General features: G+C 43.1%; 1 protein-coding gene across 2 annotated transcripts in view; it reads left to right on the top strand.

The window, feature by feature from the left end:
• esr1 (estrogen receptor 1) overlaps window positions 1–16,901 on the top strand; it is a 248,960-nt gene extending 232,059 nt beyond the window's left edge. For both annotated transcript variants that reach the window (XM_048535896.2, XM_059648375.1), the window contains 2 exons: window positions 7,752–7,935; window positions 14,736–16,901. In XM_048535896.2, coding sequence (XP_048391853.1) covers window positions 7,752–7,935; window positions 14,736–14,955 — 404 coding nt within the window. In that variant the 3' untranslated portion in view covers window positions 14,956–16,901. The remainder of the gene's footprint in view (window positions 1–7,751; window positions 7,936–14,735) is intronic.
• The last annotated feature ends 4,486 nt before the right edge of the window (window positions 16,902–21,387 follow it).

Raw genomic sequence — 21,387 nt, 5'->3', positions numbered from 1 at the left:
AACAGGGGAACAGGTAAAGTAGTCCAGTGACAAAACCCTGGGTTATCTAGCCCAGTTTACAATACTCCAGGTAAATTAGCCAAGGCTACAATACCCCAGGTTAACTGGTCTAATTTATAAACCCTTGGTTAACTAGCCCAGAATACAATACCCCAGGGTAAGCTAACTCCAGTTTGCAATTCATTCTTACATACCTGTGTTGTTTGATGCTTGATCCCGAACTGTTCACTTTGTGCGCCTTATTCACTGGAGGTTCACTATTGACTCCCAGCCCTAGGGACAAGCTGAGGAGACCTATCCCAAGTCTATAGCAACTAGGGAAGGAACTGAACCTGCACTACTGTTCTGCATCACAGGCTAGCCAACTGAGCTGAAGGTGGTGAGGAAGCACTATTAATAAGAGATGAAAGGAGGACAGTTCTGAGAGACAATCTAGGTTTAGAGATGCTGCTTCCATTTATGTGGAGGCAAAGGAAAGACAACACTGATTAGAGTTACGCAGAGACCCCCAAGTAGCAACCACACTGTGAGAAAGGATATAAATCAACAAATATCAGTGTATGAAAAAAAGAGCAATAATAATTAACAACTTTAATCTTCATATTGATTGAGTCATTCATGTTGGAAAGGGTGACTACTACAACAAATTCATGAAGTGCATTAGAGATAGTTTCCTCTAGCAATTTGTCCTGGAGTCACCCAGAGAAGCAGCTATCCTAGATCTCGGTCATGGGTAGTGAATAATCATGGGCAGGTATAATGGATGACTTCAGAGTAAAAGATCCCCTAGAAAGTAGTGATCACAACATTGTAGAGTTGAATATTCAGTTTGAGTGTGAGATAAATGGGATGCAAACAACTGTGTTAACAGAAATAAAGAGAATTATGATGAAAAGAAGATAGAGATTGCTAAAGTGGACTGGCCAATAGATTGGTAGGAAAGACAGAAAGCAAGCAATAGCAGACATTTAAGAAGGTAATTCATGAATCGCAGCAAAAATAGGGAGGAACAAGCCTAAGAGAGCAATATATCGACCTAGCTAACCAAGGAAGTGTAGGATACTATAAAATTGAAAGAAAAACTATATAATGAAGCAAAAGTTAGTGATAAGACCTGAAGTTTTTTTATTCATTCATTGGATAAGGGCATCACTGGCTAGGCAGCATTTATTGCCCATCCCTAATTGCCCAGCAGGCAGTTAAGGGTCAACCACATTGCTGTGGGTTTGTAGTCACATAGGCCAGACCAGGTAAGAATGGCAGTTTCCTTCCCTAAAGGACATCAGTGAACCAGATGGGTTTTTCCAACAATTGACAATGGATTCACAATCATCGTTAGACTCTTAATTCCAAATATTTATTGAATTATTGAGCATATAAATTCAGAATCCAGTGAAGCAGAACTAAAAAGATAATAAAGAGAGAGAAAATAAATTGAGGATAAACTATCAAGGAATATAAAAACTGACAATAAGAACTTCTTTAAATTTATGAAAAAGGAAGAGAGAAGTCAAGGTGATCATAGGCCTTTTAGGAAATTAATATGGGAAGGTAGTTATGGGTAACAAGAAAATGGTGGAGGGGCTAAACAGATATTTTACATCAAGTTTTATAGTGGATAACATTTCAAACATTCCATTAATATTAAAGAATATGGGGAGGAATTAAGTACCGATTAGTGTAGGGGGAGGGGCTTAGATTAGTTCACAGGTCGACGCAACATTGAGGGCCAAAGGGCCTGTTCTGCGCTGTATTGTTCTATGTTCTATACCATTATCAGAGAAGTAGCACTAGACAAACTAATGAGGCCAAAGGTCAATAAGCCCATTGATTGCGATGACTTGCATCCGAGGATCCTAAAAGCAGTAACTACAGAGATATTGGATGCATTGGTGGTAATTATCTAAAAATCCTTGAAATCTAGAGAAGTACCAAAGGATTGGAAAACTGCCAATGTGGTACATCTATTCAAAAAGGGAGGAGGCAAAAAGTGAGTAGCTACCGGTTAACATCTATTGTTGGAAACTTATTGGAATCAATTATGAAGGAAGTAACAACAGCACATTTAGAAAATCATAATTTAGTCAAAGTCAGCATGGCTTCATGAAACGGAAGTAGGGTCTGACTAATTTATTCAAGCTTTTTAAGGAAGCCCTAACTAGAGTGGTTAGAGGGGAATGGGTGGATATGTTGCAATTGGACTTCCAGAGGGCAGTTGCTAAGTACCCTCAGAGAGGATTAAGTCATAAGATATGACCCAATGGTGTTGGAGGTAGTGTATTGGTGCAGGTAGAGAATTCGATAATAGACAGGAAACAGTGAGTGGGGAGAAGGGGTATTTTACAGGTTGGTGACCCATGACCAGTGGCGTTGTACAGGGATCAGTGTTGGGACCGTTACTTTTACAGTTTAATGACTTGGAGGAAGGAAGTGAATGTACTGTAGCCAAATTTTCAGACAACACAAAGATAGATGGAAAGGCAGGTTGTGAGAGGGATACAAACAGTTGATATAGGTTAAATAACTGGGTAGTATCAGCAAATGAAGTGGGATGTGAAAAAATGTGAAGTTGTTCCTTGTGGAAAGGAGGACAAAAGAAGATACTAAAACTCAAATGGGGGATATCTACAGAAAGCCGCAACACAAGGGGACTCGGGGGAATTTATACGCAAAAAGCACAAAGCTTACATACAGGTGCAGCAGGTAATCGGAAATGGTAATGGAATGTTGGCTCGTATTTCAACGGGGTTGGAGTATTAGAGTAGGGAAATCTTACTGTAGCTGTACAAGGTGTTGGTGAGACCACATATGGAGTACTGAGAAGTACTGGTTGCTTTATTAAGGAAAGATATCTTTTCATTGAGGCTTCCTCAAAAGGTTCATCAGGATAGTTCTGGTATGGAGGGGTTGTTTTATGAACAAAGGCTGTACCTGCATACTAATTGTCATATGAAGTGCAGTTGAGGGTCTGTACTCAGTGTAGTTTAGAAGGTTGAGGGGTGATCTCATTGAAACTTACAGATTACTAAGAGGCCTGGATAAAGTGGACATGGTGAAGATGTTCCCACTAATAGGAGAGACTAGGGTCCAAGGCTACAGCCTCGGAGTGAAGGGACAACCCTTTAGGACTGAGATGAGGAGAAATTTCTTCAGCCAGAGGGTGGTGAATCTATAGAACCTTTTGCAACAGAAGGCTGTGGAGGCCTCATCATTGAGAGTCTTTCAGACAGAGATAGATAGGTTCTTGATAAGTAAATGTGTCAAGGGTTATGGGGAGAAGGCAGGAGAATGGGATTGAGAAACATCAGCCAAGATCAAATGGTGGATCAAATTTGATGGGCTGAATGGTCTAATCCTCCCAGGATACTGAAAGGGACAAGGGAGGAGGTTGCAGGGACCTTGACAGAGATCTTTGTTTCATTTTCAGCCACAGGTGTGGTCCCAGAAGTTTGGAGAATGGCCAATGTTGTTCCTTTGTTTAAGGTGAGCAACAGGGATAATCCAGGAAATTATAGGCCAGTGAGCCTTAAATTAGTGGTAGGGAAATTATCGGAGAAGATTCCTAGGACTTCTGTGACCAGTGGTGTTCTGTAAGGATCGTTGCTGGGATCTCCATTGTTTGTAATTCCTACAAATGATTTGGATATAAAAGTAAATAGTCTGATTAGTTAGTTTGCAGACAACATGAAAATTGGTGGAGTTACAGATAGCGAGGAAAGTTGTCAAAGGATACAGCAGGATATAGAACAGTTAGAAGGTTGGACAGAGAAATGGCAGATGGTGGTTTAATCCAGACAAGTCAGAGGTGATACATTTTGGGAGGTCAAATGCAAGAAGAAAGTGTGCAGTAATGGAAAAACCTTCAAGAACATTGATACAGAGGGATCTTGGGGTGTAAGTCCATAGCTCCCTGAAAGTGGCAACACGAGTGGATAAGGTGGTGGAGAAGGCATATGGCATGCTTGCCTTCATGGGTCAGGGCACTGAGTATAAAAACTTGGTGAGTCATGTTGCGGCTGTATAAGACTTCAGTTTGGCCATGTTTGGAGTAAAGTGTGCAGCTCAGGTTGCCACACTATAGGAAGCATGTGGCTGCTTTGGAGGCATTGCAAAAGAGGCTTCCCAGGATATTGCCTGGACTGGAGTGTACGAGCTGTAAGCAGAGGTTGGGCAAACCTGGATTGTTTTTACTGGAGCACCAGAGGTTGAGGGCCACCTGATAGAAATATATAAAATTATGGGAGGCATAGATAGTGGCTCATCGGATTCCCAATCAAGGCAATGTCAAGCACTGGGGGGTGTAGGTTTAATGTGAGAAGGGGAATGTTTATAGGAGATGTGCAAGGACAGTTCTTCTATAGGATAGTAGCTGCCCAGAATGTGCTTCCAGGGGAGGTGCTGTAAATAGAGACAAGAGCAACATTTAAGAGGCATTTGAACAGGCCAGAAAGAGGGATATGGCACATGTGCACGAGATGGGATTAGTTTAGAATAGCATCGTGGTCAGCACAGATATAGTGGGCTGAAGGGCCTGTTCCTGTACTGTTCTGCGATCTTCTATATCTTATGCTCTTATGGCCTGTGTTCCTTCTGTGAGTGCACCCATGTTTCACCCTTTGCAAAACATAACCCTCTTTTCTATTCTTACAACCAAATTAAATAAGCCGCCACTTGCTCACTTCCAGATATGTTTCTGTCTCTATTCAGAGATATTGCTGTACACCTCTGAAGGAGGTAGGGCCTGACCCTGGGTCTTCTGATTCAGAGGCAGGGACACTATCACTGTATTGCATGAGGTCTTAAAGTTAGAGTCCATTCCTGTGTGACTCTTAAATTATACTCTACCCCCGACCCTAAAGCCCACTTTTTAATACCTTTGTAGCCTCTGTGTAATTATTAGAGTTGGCATTCCCACCCATCACTGGCAAAAATACATATATTACCCTCTGTCTCTTAGTCTGAGTCACGAATACAGTTTGAAAATTGCTGAGATCCCAGTGCCAATCCTTGCAGCACTCTACCAGCTACAAGCTGCCAATTTGGAAATCGTTATCCCATCCACCTCATCCTGTTTAACCAATTCTTTATATGTGCTAACAAAGTGTGGAGTTGGATGAACACAGCAGGCCAAGCAGCATCCTAGGAGCACAAAAGCTGACGTTTCGGGCCTAGACCCTTCATCCCCCGTTAGCTTTTGTGCTCCTCAGATGCTGCTTGGCCTGCTGTGTTCATCCAGCTCCACACTTTGTTATCTCGGATTCTCCAGCATCTGCAGTTCCCATTATCTATCTGTGCTAATTCTTTTTTATTCCAAGGGATCAGTTTGAAATTTTCTTGCAAAAAGGGAAGATGCTATTTCTGATTTCCAAAGGCTACATTTTGATTTTCTGGGAACTCCTTGAAGTTTGAGAGGATCTAAGGATTCAAGTCCGAAACCAAACTGTTCACAAAACAGGAATTTGTAAACTTGCTCTATTCCGTTGAAGAGTATTAAAAGTATGAGAGACTGGGGCCAGAGGCTAAGAATCCCACAACCAATGAAACAGTTCTCCCTCATTAGCACACCCCATCATCCCCTTGTGAATGTGAAACCAGAGCTGAGGCTTAATAAATCAGGATTGACTGGGCTCTCAACATTTTACACACATCAAAAATATTTCAAAAAACACACGACAGCCACCAACATAAAAGCTGGCACATAAACAGTTCTATAGCAGAAACATTTAAAGAAAAACGTAAGGGCGAAAAAAAATCCCCCACAGCATTTTCTGCCCCATGCAAGATCTCCCGACTTCTAATTTTACATCTCTCCACGTGAGTCTGTCTAGCACCCCAGTTATTCTGATTGTTCACAATGAATGGAGGGAAATTTGGTCACTTCCTCATTTATCATAGAATCGCTACAGTGTGGAAGCAGGCCATTTGGCCCATCGGGTGGACACTGACCCTCTGAAGAGCATCCGAAACACATCCACACACCCTATCCCTGTGACCCTGCATCCACCCTGGCTAACCCACCTAGCCTACACATCCCTGGACACTATGGGGCAATTTAGCACAGGCAATCCACCCTGACCTGCACATCTTTGGACTGTGGGAGGAAGCTAGAGCTTCCAGAGAAAACCCACGATAGCTGTGACCCTTAGGATATGTCGCTTCTGCTTTAGTCCTTTTGTGTTCATGAACTAGCTCATTCTACAGACGTTAAGTGGAGCATGAATGCTTCCCAGATGCAATCGCTACAAAATAGCTGTTAGTCAGTTTCCAGCTCCTCCACCAAATTAAATTCAGGAGAAGTGGCCTTAAAATTGCATTTGTTCATTTCAGGGAGATGATGTAATGTCACTGAACTAATGATCCTGCAGTCCAGTGATTAAGTTCAAGGGTAATTATAAATGGGTGACAAATACTGGAGTTGCCGTTGGTGCCCATAACCAATGAGATTTTAACAATAACCTACAGACGTTGCAGCACATTGGTCAGGTTCCTGTACAACAGATTACACCTCCTGTGTCCAAAAGACAGGCTACAAACTGCTGGCCTGCCTGAAACAGCTGTCCACTCCCCCATAGCTCTGAGATCTCCATTCTTCCAACCTCCAGAGACATGTTTCCAGAAAAGTTGTGGCAGCATGGCACCCATTCAGAAGGTGGAGGGCATCAAGTTAAATAAGCTTATGCTGGCAACTGTATACAACTTCAGTTAGACCACAGCTGGAGTAGGGTGGCAGGGTGGCTCAGTGCTTAGCACTGCTGGGCCACCAGGGGCCTGGGTTTGATTCCACCCTCAGGTGACTGTCTGTGTGGAGTTTGCATGTTCTCCCCGTGTCTGCGTGGGTTTCCTCCCACAGTCTAAAGATGTGCACATTAGGTGGATTGACCATGCTAAATTGCCCGTAGTGTCCAGGGATGTGTAGATTAGGTGGGTTATAGGGGGATGGGTCTGGGCGGGATGCTCAGACGGTCGGTGTGGACTTACTGGGCTGAAGGGCCTGTTTGGGGGATTCGATGACGGTGATGACAATGAGTTCTGGTCACCACACTATAGGAAGGATGTGACTGCACTGGAGAGGCAGCAGAGGAGATTTACCAGGGTGGCACATGGAATGGAGGGACAAAACTTTGAGGAAAGATTGGTAAAGGTGGCGTTATTCCCCCAGGGGGTGGTGGGAGACTGGAACTCCACACCATGAAAGGATGGCTGTGTCATCCAAACACTCTGATGCCTGCAGCTTAACTCACACCAAATCCGGGTCAGCTAACTCTCTTGTACACATTGACCTGTATTAGTTCCATCTCCAATTAAAATTCACGAGTTCAAATCTCTCCGTGTTCTTGAAAGTCTCCATGTTTGTCGTCTCTACCAATAATGCAGCCCTTTGTGATCTCTACAATCCTCCAGTTCTGTCCTCTTGGATATCCCTGATTTGAATCACTTTGCCATTGAACGCTGAGGTCCTTACAGTTTCGCACTTTCTCTATAACCGATCCCTTTGGCACTCATTCTATAAGACATTCCTCAACTTTTGGCTGGAATTTTCATCACCTGTCTTAAGATATCCTTGTGGGGCTCATACCACTCCTGTGAAGTGGGCTAGGGGGGATGTAATACCATGTCAAAGGCACTATATGAATGCATGAAGCTTAGTGTTGTCCATGCTACTTGTCAGTCCTGAAAGAGCATTGCAACTCTGGTGTCCTTGGGTACTTGTTTCACGCATTACCTAACTGGTATGTTTGTATCCCCCTCAGGAGTGTTCCCCTTTCTCTCCAGCACCATGGAAGCCCTGAACGACAGTGAGCAGATTCAAATCATCTTGGACAAAATCACTGATGCCTTGGTTCACTTTATCACCAGGGCCGGCCTCTCACTGCAACAGCAGTCCCGGAGACTGGCTCAGCTTCTGCTACTGCTCTCCCACATCCGACACATGAGGTGAGCACAGCCCCTTCTCCATTCCCACAGTTGTAATTATGAGGGAACTAGGTCAATCAGCCAGTTGGAGTGCCATCAGCACTTTTGGAGCTCAGCCAAGCATTCACAACGAGCCCAATTGGGAACAAGATCAAGCTATTTGCTCAGCCTACTCCTGACCCCTATTAATATAGCTACATTCCCCTTTTTAAACATGTGGAATATTCAGAACTTTAGAAATGAATGAACTACCAGATATTGGATCAAGATCATTCCAGAGTTATCCATGTCTTAAAACCACAATATTGTTGACGTTCAAGCCAAGAACATAGGAACAGGCATAGTCTATTCATCATATCATAGCTTATTCTTATATCCAGAAATGTTCTTACACACAACCAAACATTTTTATTTCCATCACAAAATTATCCCAGTATCTTATTTGATCTCTTAACCACCACCAATAAATGACCCATGTTTCCAACTGAACAATGTATAAGCAAAGCCTATTAAGGGCGATGTAAAGGTGAGGGAGAGGAGGCGAAATCAAAAGGGAGTTTGAAGAGAACATCAAGGCATCGAGAGTTTTGGTGGACACTGTCGCCCTACAAGGGCACGCAGGCACAAATATGGCCATGAAAGAGGGGCAGATGGTCAGCATCTAAGACCCCCAATGCCCGCTGCAGCTCATTGCCTGAATATGGTAATAGCCAACCTGGACAGGCCCAGGAGCGGACCCATGAGGAGATCCTCCAATCAGCCCACAGCTCTCTGCACTGGATGCCCAAAGATCAGGAGCATGGGATTTAGGTACAACCAAACACACGACAATAGGTATTTCAAATAACGAAAAAGACGGAAGCAAAGAGATATTAGTGAACCAGAGATAAACTGCTCGCTCCACCTATCTTCTTTACTCTCCATCTTCGGTCCGCCTCCCCCTCTCTCCCTATTTATTCCAGTTCCCTCCCCCCATCCTCCTCTCTGATGAAGGGTCTAGGCCCGAAACGTCAGCTTTTGTGCTCCTGAGATGCTGCTTGGCCTGCTGTGTTCGTCCAGCCTCACATTTTATTAGCTTGGAATCTCCAGCATCTGCAGTTCCCATTATCTCTGATACAATTTTAACCTCACTGCGAAGCCTCTTCCAGGGATGCCTAACCTGAAGAAGTTACCCTCCTCCCTCCGGACCAACCTCAGGGAATCTCTCTCCCATTGCAACTCTCTTGTAATCTCTTCGGCCTTGAAACTGCTCGCTCCACCTATCTTCTTTACTCTCCATCTTCGGTCCGCCTCCCCCTCTCTCCCTATTTATTCCAGTTCCCTCCCCCCATCCCCCTCTCTGATGAAGGGTCTAGGCCCGAAACGTCAGCTTTTGTGCTCCTGAGATGCTGCTTGGCCTGCTGTGTTCGTCCAGCCTCACATTTTATTAGCTTGGAATCTCCAGCATCTGCAGTTCCCATTATCTCTGATACAATTTTAACCTCACTGCGAAGCCTCTTCCAGGGATGCCTAACCTGAAGAAGTTACCCTCCGGACCAACCTCAGGGAATCTCTCTCCCATTGCAACTCTCTTGTAATCTCTTCGGCCTTGAAACTGCTCGCTCCACCTATCTTCTTTACACTCCATCTTCGGTCCGCCTCCCCCTCTCTCCCTATTTATTCCAGTTCCCTCCCCCCATCCCCCTCTCTGATGAAGGGTCTAGGCCCGAAACGTCAGCTTTTGTGCTCCTGAGATGCTGCTTGGCCTGCTGTGTTCGTCCAGCCTCACATTTTATTAGCTTGGAATCTCCAGCATCTGCAGTTCCCATTATCTCTGATACAATTTTAACCTCACTGCGAAGCCTCTTCCAGGGATGCCTAACCTGAAGAAGTTACCCTCCTCCCTCCGGACCAACCTCAGGGAATCTCTCTCCCATTGCAACTCTCTTGTAATCTCTTCGGCCTTGAAACTGCTCGCTCCACCTATCTTCTTTACTCTCCATCTTCGGTCCGCCTCCCCCTCTCTCCCTATTTATTCCAGTTCCCTCCCCCCATCCCCCTCTCTGATGAAGGGTCTAGGCCCGAAACGTCAGCTTTTGTGCTCCTGAGATGCTGCTTGGCCTGCTGTGTTCGTCCAGCCTCACATTTTATTAGTGAACCAGATGGGTTTTTACAATGATTGTGAGTGTTTATATGACCATCATTAGACACTTAAATCTAGATTGTTTTGTTAATGAATTCAAATTCCAATTCCACCATCTACTGTGGTGGGCGCTGGGAAAATACCTGCTATTTCCTGGATTATTAATTACATGATAATACCACTAGGGCCACCACTTTCCCCCAGATCCTAGCTGTTGTGCATCTTGGCTAATAACCAATAATCCATCATTGTAACAGCCTTGCCTAATTAAACTGGAATTGATAGAATTTTTTTTTTATTTGACACATTTTTCTAACCAATCCTTTCAGAGATGTTATTGCATGCCTTTGGAACAGATGGGATTTGAACCTGTGCCTCCTGGTCCAGGGGTAGGGATACTATCATTATGCGACAAGAGGATCCCACTGGAGTTGACAGATGATTAAATTTGCAATTGAGCTCACTTAAGCATGTTTTTTGGAGGAGAGACTTCCTGATTCTCACTATCTTTTGAGTGACTACTCCCGAAAAGCCTAGCTGTAATTCTAAGGTTATGCCCCATTGTTCTACACAAGCAATAGCTTTGATCATCTGGAACACCTCAAGGAGATCAACCACTGATCTTTTATACTCACGAAAAGTTTTGACCATTGAGTACTTCATTTGACCTGTGAATGATTTTTGAATGCTAAACAAAAATGAAATTAAACAGAAAAAGTTGGAAACATTCATCAGGAACAGTAACAGAGTTAGCATTTTAGATCGCTGTCAGAACTGGAAGATGGTAGAAGTTTTTTTTAAGCAAATAATGCACAAGGGGCTATGGGAGGAAAGGAAATGACCAAGGGAATGGTATACCAATCAGCATCCTCTTCTCACATACAAACTTGGTATTCTTGCGATTCTGTCCTGATGAATGCATAATGAAAAGATTTGACAACAGGCCCTTTTGTTCAGCAGTACTGGACAGGACGGTGCAAGTTGGGATGGAGGGAAAAGGTAATTACAATGACAGAAAGATGACAATTTGAGGCAAAAGAGAGTTGCTAACGAGGTGCACAAGAAAACTATAGATCGCTCTGGAGCTGATATAAATGTCTACAGTACAATAGCGAGTGGTGGGGGGAGCCCAGAAACTGGGAAAATCCAGCAGAGTGAGGAAAATTACCATGACTGGGCCGAAGGCAAAGAATGATCTGAAGGGGTTCAGACCATCTCACCGTCTGAATCCCAATGAGGGATCCTCCCAGTCCCAAGTATCACAGGTGTGGGACTTTAGAGTCATACAGCACAGACAATCCTTTGGTGACTGAATCTGCACTATCATGTCTACACTAATCCCACCTTCCAGCACTTGGCCCATGGCCTTGAATGAGATATTGCAAAATGCTCCTTCACATCCTTTTTAAACATGGTGAGGTTTCTTGCCAGTACTCCCTTCCCAGGCACTGCATTCCAGATTCTCGCTACCTCTGGAGGAAAATGAATTCTCAAATTCCCTCCCATCCTCCTTTCCTCATCTTAAAATTACACCCCTTTTCCTGTTGTCTTGCAGTGGTGGGCAAGTGAAACTGGATTGATTACTGAGACAATTGTCGTGCCTCACTATCAGTCCCACAACTCCTTTCCTGCCATTTGAAAGGGTCGAAAGCAGAAGAGCATTCTCTGAAGGTGTCTCGAACATCCAAATACATTTATCAGATTTTGAACCCTTTCCCCATCACCCTGAGTGACCCATAACGCTTCCCTCCATATTGCTGTACCCAACTGGTTTTTAAAAATTGATCTCCAATTTCCCACCTCCAGCGTTTTACCTGAAAATTTATTCTGTTGCCTTGACGTTACATGTCAGTTTTTGTACGAATGAGAATCAATAGCCTTTTGTTTTACCCTGACGGTTTAATTTGAGTTAGCACAAATAAAGAAGGGAAGGTGGGAAAGGTCCAGAAGGAAGACTCTCTGCTAGACTGAAGAGTGGAGAGATTGAAGATGACAAAAGTAAGGGCGATGCAGGGGTGGGAATGGGAGAAGAGACCACAGGTATGTCTCAAGGATATGTGAATGACTGAATGATAAACACCTACCATCCAAATGCAAAATCTAGGCTGCAAACAAAAATGGAAACAAAAGAAGAGCAGAGATTTCAGTCTGAATTTGTTGAATTCAGTGTTAAGCCCAGAGGCTGCAAAGATGAGGTGCTGTCGGAGTCGTAGAGTCATACAGCCTGGAAACAGACTCTTCAGTCTAACCGGTCCATGCCAAACATAATCCCAAACTAAACTAGTCCCACCTGCTTGCTCCTGGGCCATATCCCTCCAAACCTTTCCTATTCACATACTTATCCAAGTGTCTTTTAAATGTTGTAATTGTACTAGCAACCACCACTTCCTCAGGAAGTTCATTCCACACGCAAACCACCCTCTGTGTAAAAAATTTGCCCCCCTGTCTTTTTTTAAATCTCTCTCCTCTCACCTTAAAAATGTACCCCCCTAGTTTTGAAATCCCCATTCCTAGATTAGAGACATCTACCGTTAACCTTATGTTAACCTAACTGTCATGATTTTATAAACCTCTATAAGGTCACCTCTCAGCCTCCTACTCTCCAGTGAAAAACATTCCCAGCCTTTCCAGTCTTCCTTTATAACACAAACTCTTCATTCCTTGCAAAACTCTTCTGAAGACTCTCCAGCGTAATAATTTCCTTCCTTCAAAGTTACGTTAACTTTCCTCTAGCAGTGCAGCAGGCAGAGGACAGAGAGGCCGGTGTGCAAGTAAGGTGCAGAACTTAAATGACAAGCAACTGGAAACTTGGGTTGTGTTCTGTCTTGGAATGGGGAGGTCTTTTGCAAAGAGGTAATCCAAACTCCTTAGTGTAAGCAGTGGACACTGCACTAAATCAAAGAACAAGTAAATCTTTGTTTCACTTGGAAGGGTTTTGTGGGAGGAGCTTTGGATGGTGAAACGGGAAAAGGTTAAATGGCAGATTTTACACCTCCTGAACCTCCAGAGGATGGTGTCATTTGCAATGAATGTGGTCGGGGCTTCGGTGTGGTGGACAGGATAATCCCTTTGGAATGCTAAATGGAAAGGGAAAAGGAGGATGTGTCTGGGGTGGTGACATGCTGTTGAGGGTGGTGGAAATGGTGGAGGATGATCTGTTTAGGACGTTGGCAGGTGGAAGCTGATGACACCAGGAATGCTGTCATGGTTCCGGGAGGAAGGGGAGAAGTGGGAGAAATGTAATAGGCACAATCAAGGGCCCTGTCAGCACTGCTGTGGGAGAACCCTTCATTAAACAAAAAGTGAGACATTTCAGAAGTGGCACGGTGGCTCAGTGGTTAGCCTTGCTGCCTCACAGCGCCAGGGACCTGGTTCAATTCCAGCCTCAGGCAACTATCTGTGTGGAGTTTGCACATTCTCCCCGTGTCTGCATGGGTTTCCTCCAGGTCCTCCAATTTCTTCCCACAGTCCAAAGACGTGCAGGTTAGGTGGATTGGCCATGCTTAATTGCCCGTAGTGTTCAGGGGTGTGTGTAGATTAGGTGAGTTACACAGGGATGGGTCTGGGTGGTATGCTCTGAGGGTCAGTGTGCACATGTTGGGCTGAAGGGCCTGTTTCCACAGCATAGGGATTCTGATTCTCTTCTGTACAAGGTTACTGTAGCAGAACAGATGTGACACAGACAAATAAACTGGGAGAAAAGAACAGAATCCTGTTTGGTAGCCAGACATAACGAAGTGTGTGGTCATGGCCTACAGTGAATATCTGTTGGAAGCCTATTGTCAGAAATGGTGAGAGAGAAATGAAGGAAGAGTCAGAGATAGACCGCGTGAAGTTGAGTAAATTCTCCAGTTCGAGTGAGAGTGGTGAGCAGCACTGATACAGTCATCAGTTTCCTGGTCACAGAGGTGAAACAAGGGGCCTGATAATATCCCATTAAAAATGCATACACAGTCAATCCACAGTTACACATAATAACCTGTTAGCTTGAAGGAAGTGAATGGAATGGGGAGGGGAGGTGCAGAGGGATGGGGTGTGATGGTTAAGACTGACAGAGTCATACAGCATGGAAACAGACCATTCACTTCAACACTATCCCAAACTAAACTAGTCCCACCTTCCTGCTTCCTGGTCTTTTTCCCTCCAAACCTTCCTATTCATGTATCTATCCAAATGTCTTTTAAACTTTACAATCATATCCACACCCACCACTTCCTCAGGAAGTTCATTCCACATGCAAACTACTGTCTGTGTAAAACACATTTGCCCCTCATGTCTTTTTCTGTTTCTCTCTCCTCTCACCTTTGAAAATGTGCCCACTAGCCTTGAAATCCCCCATCCTAGAGAAAAGACACGTACAATTAATTCCATCTATGCCCCTCACGATTTTATAAACTTCTATATGGTCACCTCTCAATCCCCTATGCTCCAGTGGGACAAAAAAGAGATTGTTTGTGCCAGGAAACTGTTAAAGTACCTTTGTAATCAAACAGTAGCAACATCTCTATGATGGCTTCCCTTCCCTTGATTTTCTATGACATTCTAATTATGTACAATATATCAAATTAATACACATATCTTTCTTCTGAGTGACTGCTCTGTACAAATGTATGAATGATCTTGGGAAGTTCTGGAATATTTCTGTGTGTCTCATGTGTTGAGATGGTGCTAATTTCCAACATTGTGCTTTGGTCAACAGTAACAAGGGAATGGAACACCTCTACAGTATGAAATGTAAGAATGTGGTACCACTCTATGATTTGCTCCTGGAGATGCTGGATGCTCACAGAATGCACACGCCTATGGACAAGCCGCAGCCTGGAGGAAATGGAGCCAATCCAATAAATAGAGGGACCACGCCTTCCTCTTCTTTACTGTCACTAAAGAAGACAGATGTGAGTTTTGAAACATCAAGATAGGTCAGTGATTTGAATGGTATGCAGTATTAACGGAGGTCCCAACAGAAAACTACCTACAATCACTTGCAAATGAAGCACATCACTGCAGCAAAATTTATATCGCTTCAGCTTCATCCAAACGCAAACCACTCTGCAACAAAGGAAGCCCTGTATTTTGTATACTTACTAAATTGGAAAGGGCTTGCTAGTGATGCGGGAACAGCATAGCGTTCCAGCAGTTTTGTAAAGTTCTCTAATCTTCTCAAAGAATTTAATGAAATTCCAAATGCTTCACTAGAATACGACCGCAAAGGACATGAAGGTGAATGTACTATTGGAGCATTCCCAAAGGATTGATCATCCTTGGCCTTCTGATAAACACTTGGCAACAGAATGAGTTAGGCCACTGAGCGTTCACCTCTGCTAGCCAAGGTCAAATCTGCTGGTGAAGGTTTGGATGGAGAACCAGGATAAAGGTGAACAGAGTTAATGGACTTCTCCTCATATCCATCCAGATCCCATTGGCAGCTGTGCTAGGGAATCGAGGAGAAAAATAACCCACACTGGTACCAATCTTTGGAGCTAGTGCCATATTGCGGGCACAGAGTAGAGGGAGCTTTACCCTTCTGCTGAATTCCCTTCACTCCCTCATCTTCAGTAAGAACAAAATAAAAAAAAATGAATCTCACAAACATAACCCCCATGAACCTGGCCTGTGAATTTCCCCATGACCCAAATGATCCTGTTGTCAACTCAGTTCCTCTGCTAATTCTGGTGCCAATCTTGGTCCCATTGGCCATTACATCATCTTTGCTCATTAATTGGGGTTTACATAATGCTTGTTAAAAGGCTGAATAAATTGATTTGTTTTATTTTATGCACAATTAGGAGTTTATAATGAGTTCAGGGCTAATTACAGCCAATACTCTACACACCTTCAGTTAAGTCACATATCATTGCTGCATCAAAGTCTTGGAATTCCCTCCTGAATGGCCACCTTTGGGAGCACTATCACCACATGGAGTGCAGCAATTCAAGAAGGTCCACCATCACCTTCTCCTTGACAAGAGACAGCCAATAAAGAACAACCTTGCTTGTATGTCAAGAATACATTTTTAAAGTCTGTGTGTGGAGAGATGACCAAAGCACCGTGATCAGGACACCACCCAGACCTCAAACATCAACGGCCTCATTCCTCCAAAGCTTTTTGACACTTCTTTGATAGAAAAAACAAAATCAGAATCTAAACCCTGGGCAGGAATAGGAGGCTCACTCCAGATCAATGTCCTGTCATGTTGCACCACATCAGCACAATATTACATTACCAATGTCAACACTGGCTACTACCTCAAAACACTGGTGGTTTGTAGGGAATTTTTTTGCAACACTACCGTTTACTCCATATCATTGCTGCAATAATCGTAGGATGCTTATTCTCTACAAAGGGTCAACAAATGGCCTTCGACGCAATGTTTCCTCATTTGGTGCCTTTTTTTGTACAGTGTGCCAGATGCTTATTGGTTAGGTGTCATGGTGCCATTGAGGCGGTGTGTTGATGTTTTGATGTTGACGATGCTGGAACCCAAAGACTTTGGCAAATTAGTTCTGGAGCAAGATTTGGGCATGCAGTGATGATACAGCAATGACCTACTTTGTATGTTAGATCCCTTGGGTCTACCCTCAATGTCCATGGAAGGCATGTTGGGGCAATCCATGAAATCACCCAAATAGGAACCTTCCTGCTCAACCATTCCTGGCTTCAGTTAGAACCACGGCACCCTTACTCAGCTGTTTATGTTCCACAGTATTGAGTTCATTAGATCTCAGCTTTCACCAGTCAATGGACAAGATGAATTTTCTCTCCTGGGTAAAGTCATAACAGAAAAATTATTCAGACTGTCCACAATAATAAAGGGGATATCAGCAACCACAGAATGTGGTGGAGATAATTGATAGAACAGTTAGGTGGAGAACTGGTGGAGTGGGAGCAGTACTGAGGGAGTTTTTTTTTAAGAAACAAGTTGTTGAAATTGGGAACGCACTTCCTCACTGAGCATAGGAAGCAGATTCCACAGCAACTTGCACTTGGGCCGATTAGCATCACGCTGTACTGTATGATTCTGTATCATTCCTCCTGTTTTCTGGGTATATGTGTTGTCAATTTCAGAGCAAAAACATGGTGCTTTCTTTAGCATGTCTGATAAGTCCATAGATTAGCCTCAACCTTTCTCTCATACACGGTGAGTCCGTAACCAGCAGTTGATCAAGTGTAAATGAGGTGAGGTATGGGGTGGTCGGTTAAAATTTGCTCTTTTTCAGTAAATGTCTTCATGAAAAGTGCTTGGAGTGAGAGTCAGAGAAGCAGCTCCCATGTTTATAGCTTTCTTATCTAATGTGTGGGTTTATTCTGGTGAATCTCTCACAAAGCTTTACTGCTTCGGAAGGCTGAGTATCAGACAGCTATGTATAAGAAGACAGGAGCATGGAGAGATGCAGATCTCAAAGGTAAAAAAAACCCAGGCTGTGGGATTTTTTTTGAAGGGGAAATACAGGAATCTTTGAGAATCAAAATCTTTTAAGTAGTATATGTGTGAACCTTTCCACGAGGCATTCAGTAATCTATGGTGCACTTATGGCTAGACAATGGCATATATCAGAAAATGACATTGGGTTGAATGTTAGATTACATTCTGATAGAGATTGAGGATTCACCATCAGCATATATCAGAATTGGGGATAGTATTTCAGAATAAATGTATTTTAATGTAATGTATTTTGTTTGGCTAAATTATATTTCTCTCACTCACCCAAAGCACATGCATTTGGCCGTGACTTAGCTCTGGCTATCCAATAAAGGTGCAAATACTTTTAAGGTTATTCAATTTTTTTTACTGCTATGGAGTTCTTGTTGTCACTAACTGGGCAACAATAGGATTTTATAGAAGGAACCTCCTCAGTCCATCCTGCTCTTGTTGCCATTTTGCACCTCTCTGCATTGTCCTAAATCTGCGCAGCCCTGTTCATCTCAAATTAATCCCACTTGCCCCTTTTCTGCCAATAGTCCATTTTCAACACCGAACTAATCCAACTGTTCCACTCTGTCCAAAGTACTTTATCAATCCCGAGTGAAACAAAGATACAAAGAAACCTACAGCACAGGAACAGGCCCCTCGGCCCTCCAAGCCTGCGCCGATCAAGATCCTTTCTCTAACCTGTCATCTATTTTCTAACGGTCTGTGTCCATTTGCTCCCTGCCCATCCATGTACCTGTCCAAATATATCTTAAAAGAGGCTAACGTGTCCGTGTCTACCACCTCCGCTGGCAACGCATTCCAGGCGCCCACCACTCTCTGTGTAAAGAACTTTCCACACATATCTCCCTTAAACTTTCCTCCTCTCACTTTGAACTCAGGACCCCTAGGAATTGAGTCCCCCACTCTGGAAAAAAGCTTTTTGCTATCCACCCTGTCTATACCCCTCATGATTTTGTAGACCTCAATCAGGTACCCCCTCAATCTCCATCTTTCTAATGAAAATAATCCTAATCTATTCAACCTCTCTTCATAGCTAGCACCCTCCATACCAGGCAACATCCTGGTGAACCTCCTCTGCACCCTCTCCAAAGCATCCACATCCTTTTGGTAATGTGGCGACCAGAACTGTACACAGTACTCCAAATGTGGCCTAACCAAAATCCTATACAACTGCAACTTGGCCTGCCAACTCTTGTACTCAATACCCTGCCCAATGAAGGAAAGCATGCCATATGCCTTCTTGACCACCCTATAGACCTGCGTAGTTTCTACTGTCCTGATTTCTCTGTGTAAATCGCATACATTAAATGCCTTTGTATTCTCTGGCCTTCCTTTGGCTCTCAGTCAAGGAAAGCTTTGACTTTAGATTTCTTAACCTTGTTTTTGAATCCCTTTAAGGCCTGACCCGTCCATCTCTGCCTTCTCCTCCAACCACACAACCCTCAAAATATTTACACCACTCTTAAATGTGGCATTTGTACATTCCCAGCTAGAATTTCTCCACCATTGGAAGTCATGACTTCAGTCACCTAAGCCTTCAGTTCTAGAATTCCCTCTTTGCACCACTCTACCTCACTTTCCTTCTTTAAGGCCCAAGCCCCCGACCCTTCCTGCCAAATCTTTGTCATAAAGGTTTAGATAATCTAACTTAATATCTCTCGGTCTGGCTTGGTGATGTACGTGTTTCACAAAGCTCCTTTCAAGTGCCTTGAGGTATATCATTACATTAAAGGGATTACGTAAATATAACTTATTGTTTTAGGTCCATCTATTCTCTATTCCATTGGGCAGTCCACAGTCCCAACTAGATGAACTTGGAAGAGCCCTTGTTTGGTATGGGTCGGGCTAAGGAGAAACAATGTCGAGTACCTCTAAATGCTGGGCCCATATTTCCCATGAATACGGTAAAGAAAGGAACTCTTTACTTCCCACCACATTAGTTGCAGCGATTTACACGTCAGTACATATCAGTACCACGTTCTCCTGTCTGTGTCAAAATCGCACACTGTCAATCCATTCCAGATAACACTAACACTCAAATTTATTTACCACAAATGGAACTACACAGAGAACCTGTATAGACACAGTGAGCCAATAACAGGGTGATATTGGTTGACACAATGCATAAAGAATTGCATATTAATGTTCCAGATCGTTTCCTATGCCCAACCTGTAAAATGGAGATGACCTTGTATTTGTTAGTTCCCTAGATATTTTTTATTCAACCTGTTCAGATGTGTAAGAAAACGCTGTTGGAGAAGGTAGGAATGGAACCTAGCTCTTATGACCCAGAGGTAGGGCCATTACCACTTTGTCACAGTAGCCCTACTGTTAGTTCCTTGGGTATTTTCCTAAGCAACCCATTCAAAGTATTTATGATAGACCTCTGATGAGACTCGAACCCAGGCCTTTCATCCTAGAGATAGGGATATCACTGTGTCACAAGAGAAACTATCATTAGTTCCTTGAAGTAGTTGATCTGATGTGCAGCAGCTGGGGAACTATAAGACACTTCCATTTGATGACTGAACAATTTATTCTTGATGGTCAGGTAGTTAAGACAGTTTCAATATTCACCTTGGTAAGGATGGCTTGCAGTCTCCAGCTACCTAATGATTCACCTTGAGCAACAATATCTTCTTTTGGTTAGCAAATATTGGAGTTAGTCTGTAAAAAAACCCACCACCATTAGCTTCAGCAGTCTTCATATATTCATGCTGGCTACGTTGAGCTTCTCTTAAGACCTTTGGCTGAAAACAACATATCTTAAAGCACCACAAAACAAGTATTTTCCAAATGTGTGATCAAAGCATTGATGCAGTAAATGTATGAAACTCTTTCCTTCTATTTTATGTCCCATCTAATCAGCTTCTTGTTGGATATGAGAGGGTGGCTGATTTCTTTTCTCTCCCTCTTGCTTGCCTTTATTGGAAGCAGTTATCACTCACAAAGCCCAGCCTACAGGAATCAGATTCCCAGGCGCAGTGACAAGCATGGTGATGGTCATATTATTTTACTATAAGGCTAAATGTTACCACACTATTAATTGTTGGTCACATGCAAGATGCCACATGGTAATCTAACTACCTTTTGTATGGCTGTCAAAAAGGGCTGAACAGCATTGTCTAAAATGTTCTTGTAAAGGAAAAATGCATTTGTGCATGTAAATTTGTTTCTGCTTAATTCAGTAGTTGATAAAACAAAGTTTAGCACTCCCTGTCTCAATACTGTGCAACACAGAAGTTCTGCTCTAAGCAGCAGATTATTTTGAGGTAAATTGTTTTGTGACTCATAAATACAGACAAAATGAATGTATTTCTATGGGTTATCGAAGATATACACTTTAGTGAATTATAGCAACTTTCAAAGCATTAGGTATCTTCTGTTTCATCGCAGAGTTTGCAAATAGTTTTCTTAACAGTTTGTTTTGGACTAATTGAAGACGGGATCTCATAGGGTTTATCATTATCATAGTTTACACAAAAGTTGCAGTTTATATATAGCTTTACATCTTAGCACTTCATCGCAATTATCACTACATATTAGTCACTGAGTATTATTAAACAGGCAAGAAATGGCAGGTGTTAGATTATTTTAAAGGCAGCTGATTAATGTGCCATTCAGCAAATTATGCAAACAGTTATAAATCTACCCCTTGCTGCTATTTTGAATAGAATTAGAGGCAGTGAGCACCAGTGGTTATAGATATGACCAAATATTTCACAGTCCCCCAATCCCAGCAGTCAAACAGCTCATTTGTGTTTGGCCAATTTTTTTTGTGCAGTGATTGTGATCCTGAAATGGCTAGTTTTGAAATCCAATCAGAGTCCAATCTTCAGGTATTACATACAAAGTGAACTAAATCACATCCGTATAATGTGTTCACACACCGCAAGTGAGTTCCAGTGATCCTATTGTG

This window comes from Stegostoma tigrinum, chromosome 9, assembly GCF_030684315.1.
Source record: "Stegostoma tigrinum isolate sSteTig4 chromosome 9, sSteTig4.hap1, whole genome shotgun sequence".
NCBI lineage: Eukaryota > Metazoa > Chordata > Chondrichthyes > Orectolobiformes > Stegostomatidae > Stegostoma > Stegostoma tigrinum.
The sequence above is the reverse complement of the archived record's forward strand: the minus strand, read 5'-3'. Positions and strand labels throughout refer to the sequence as shown.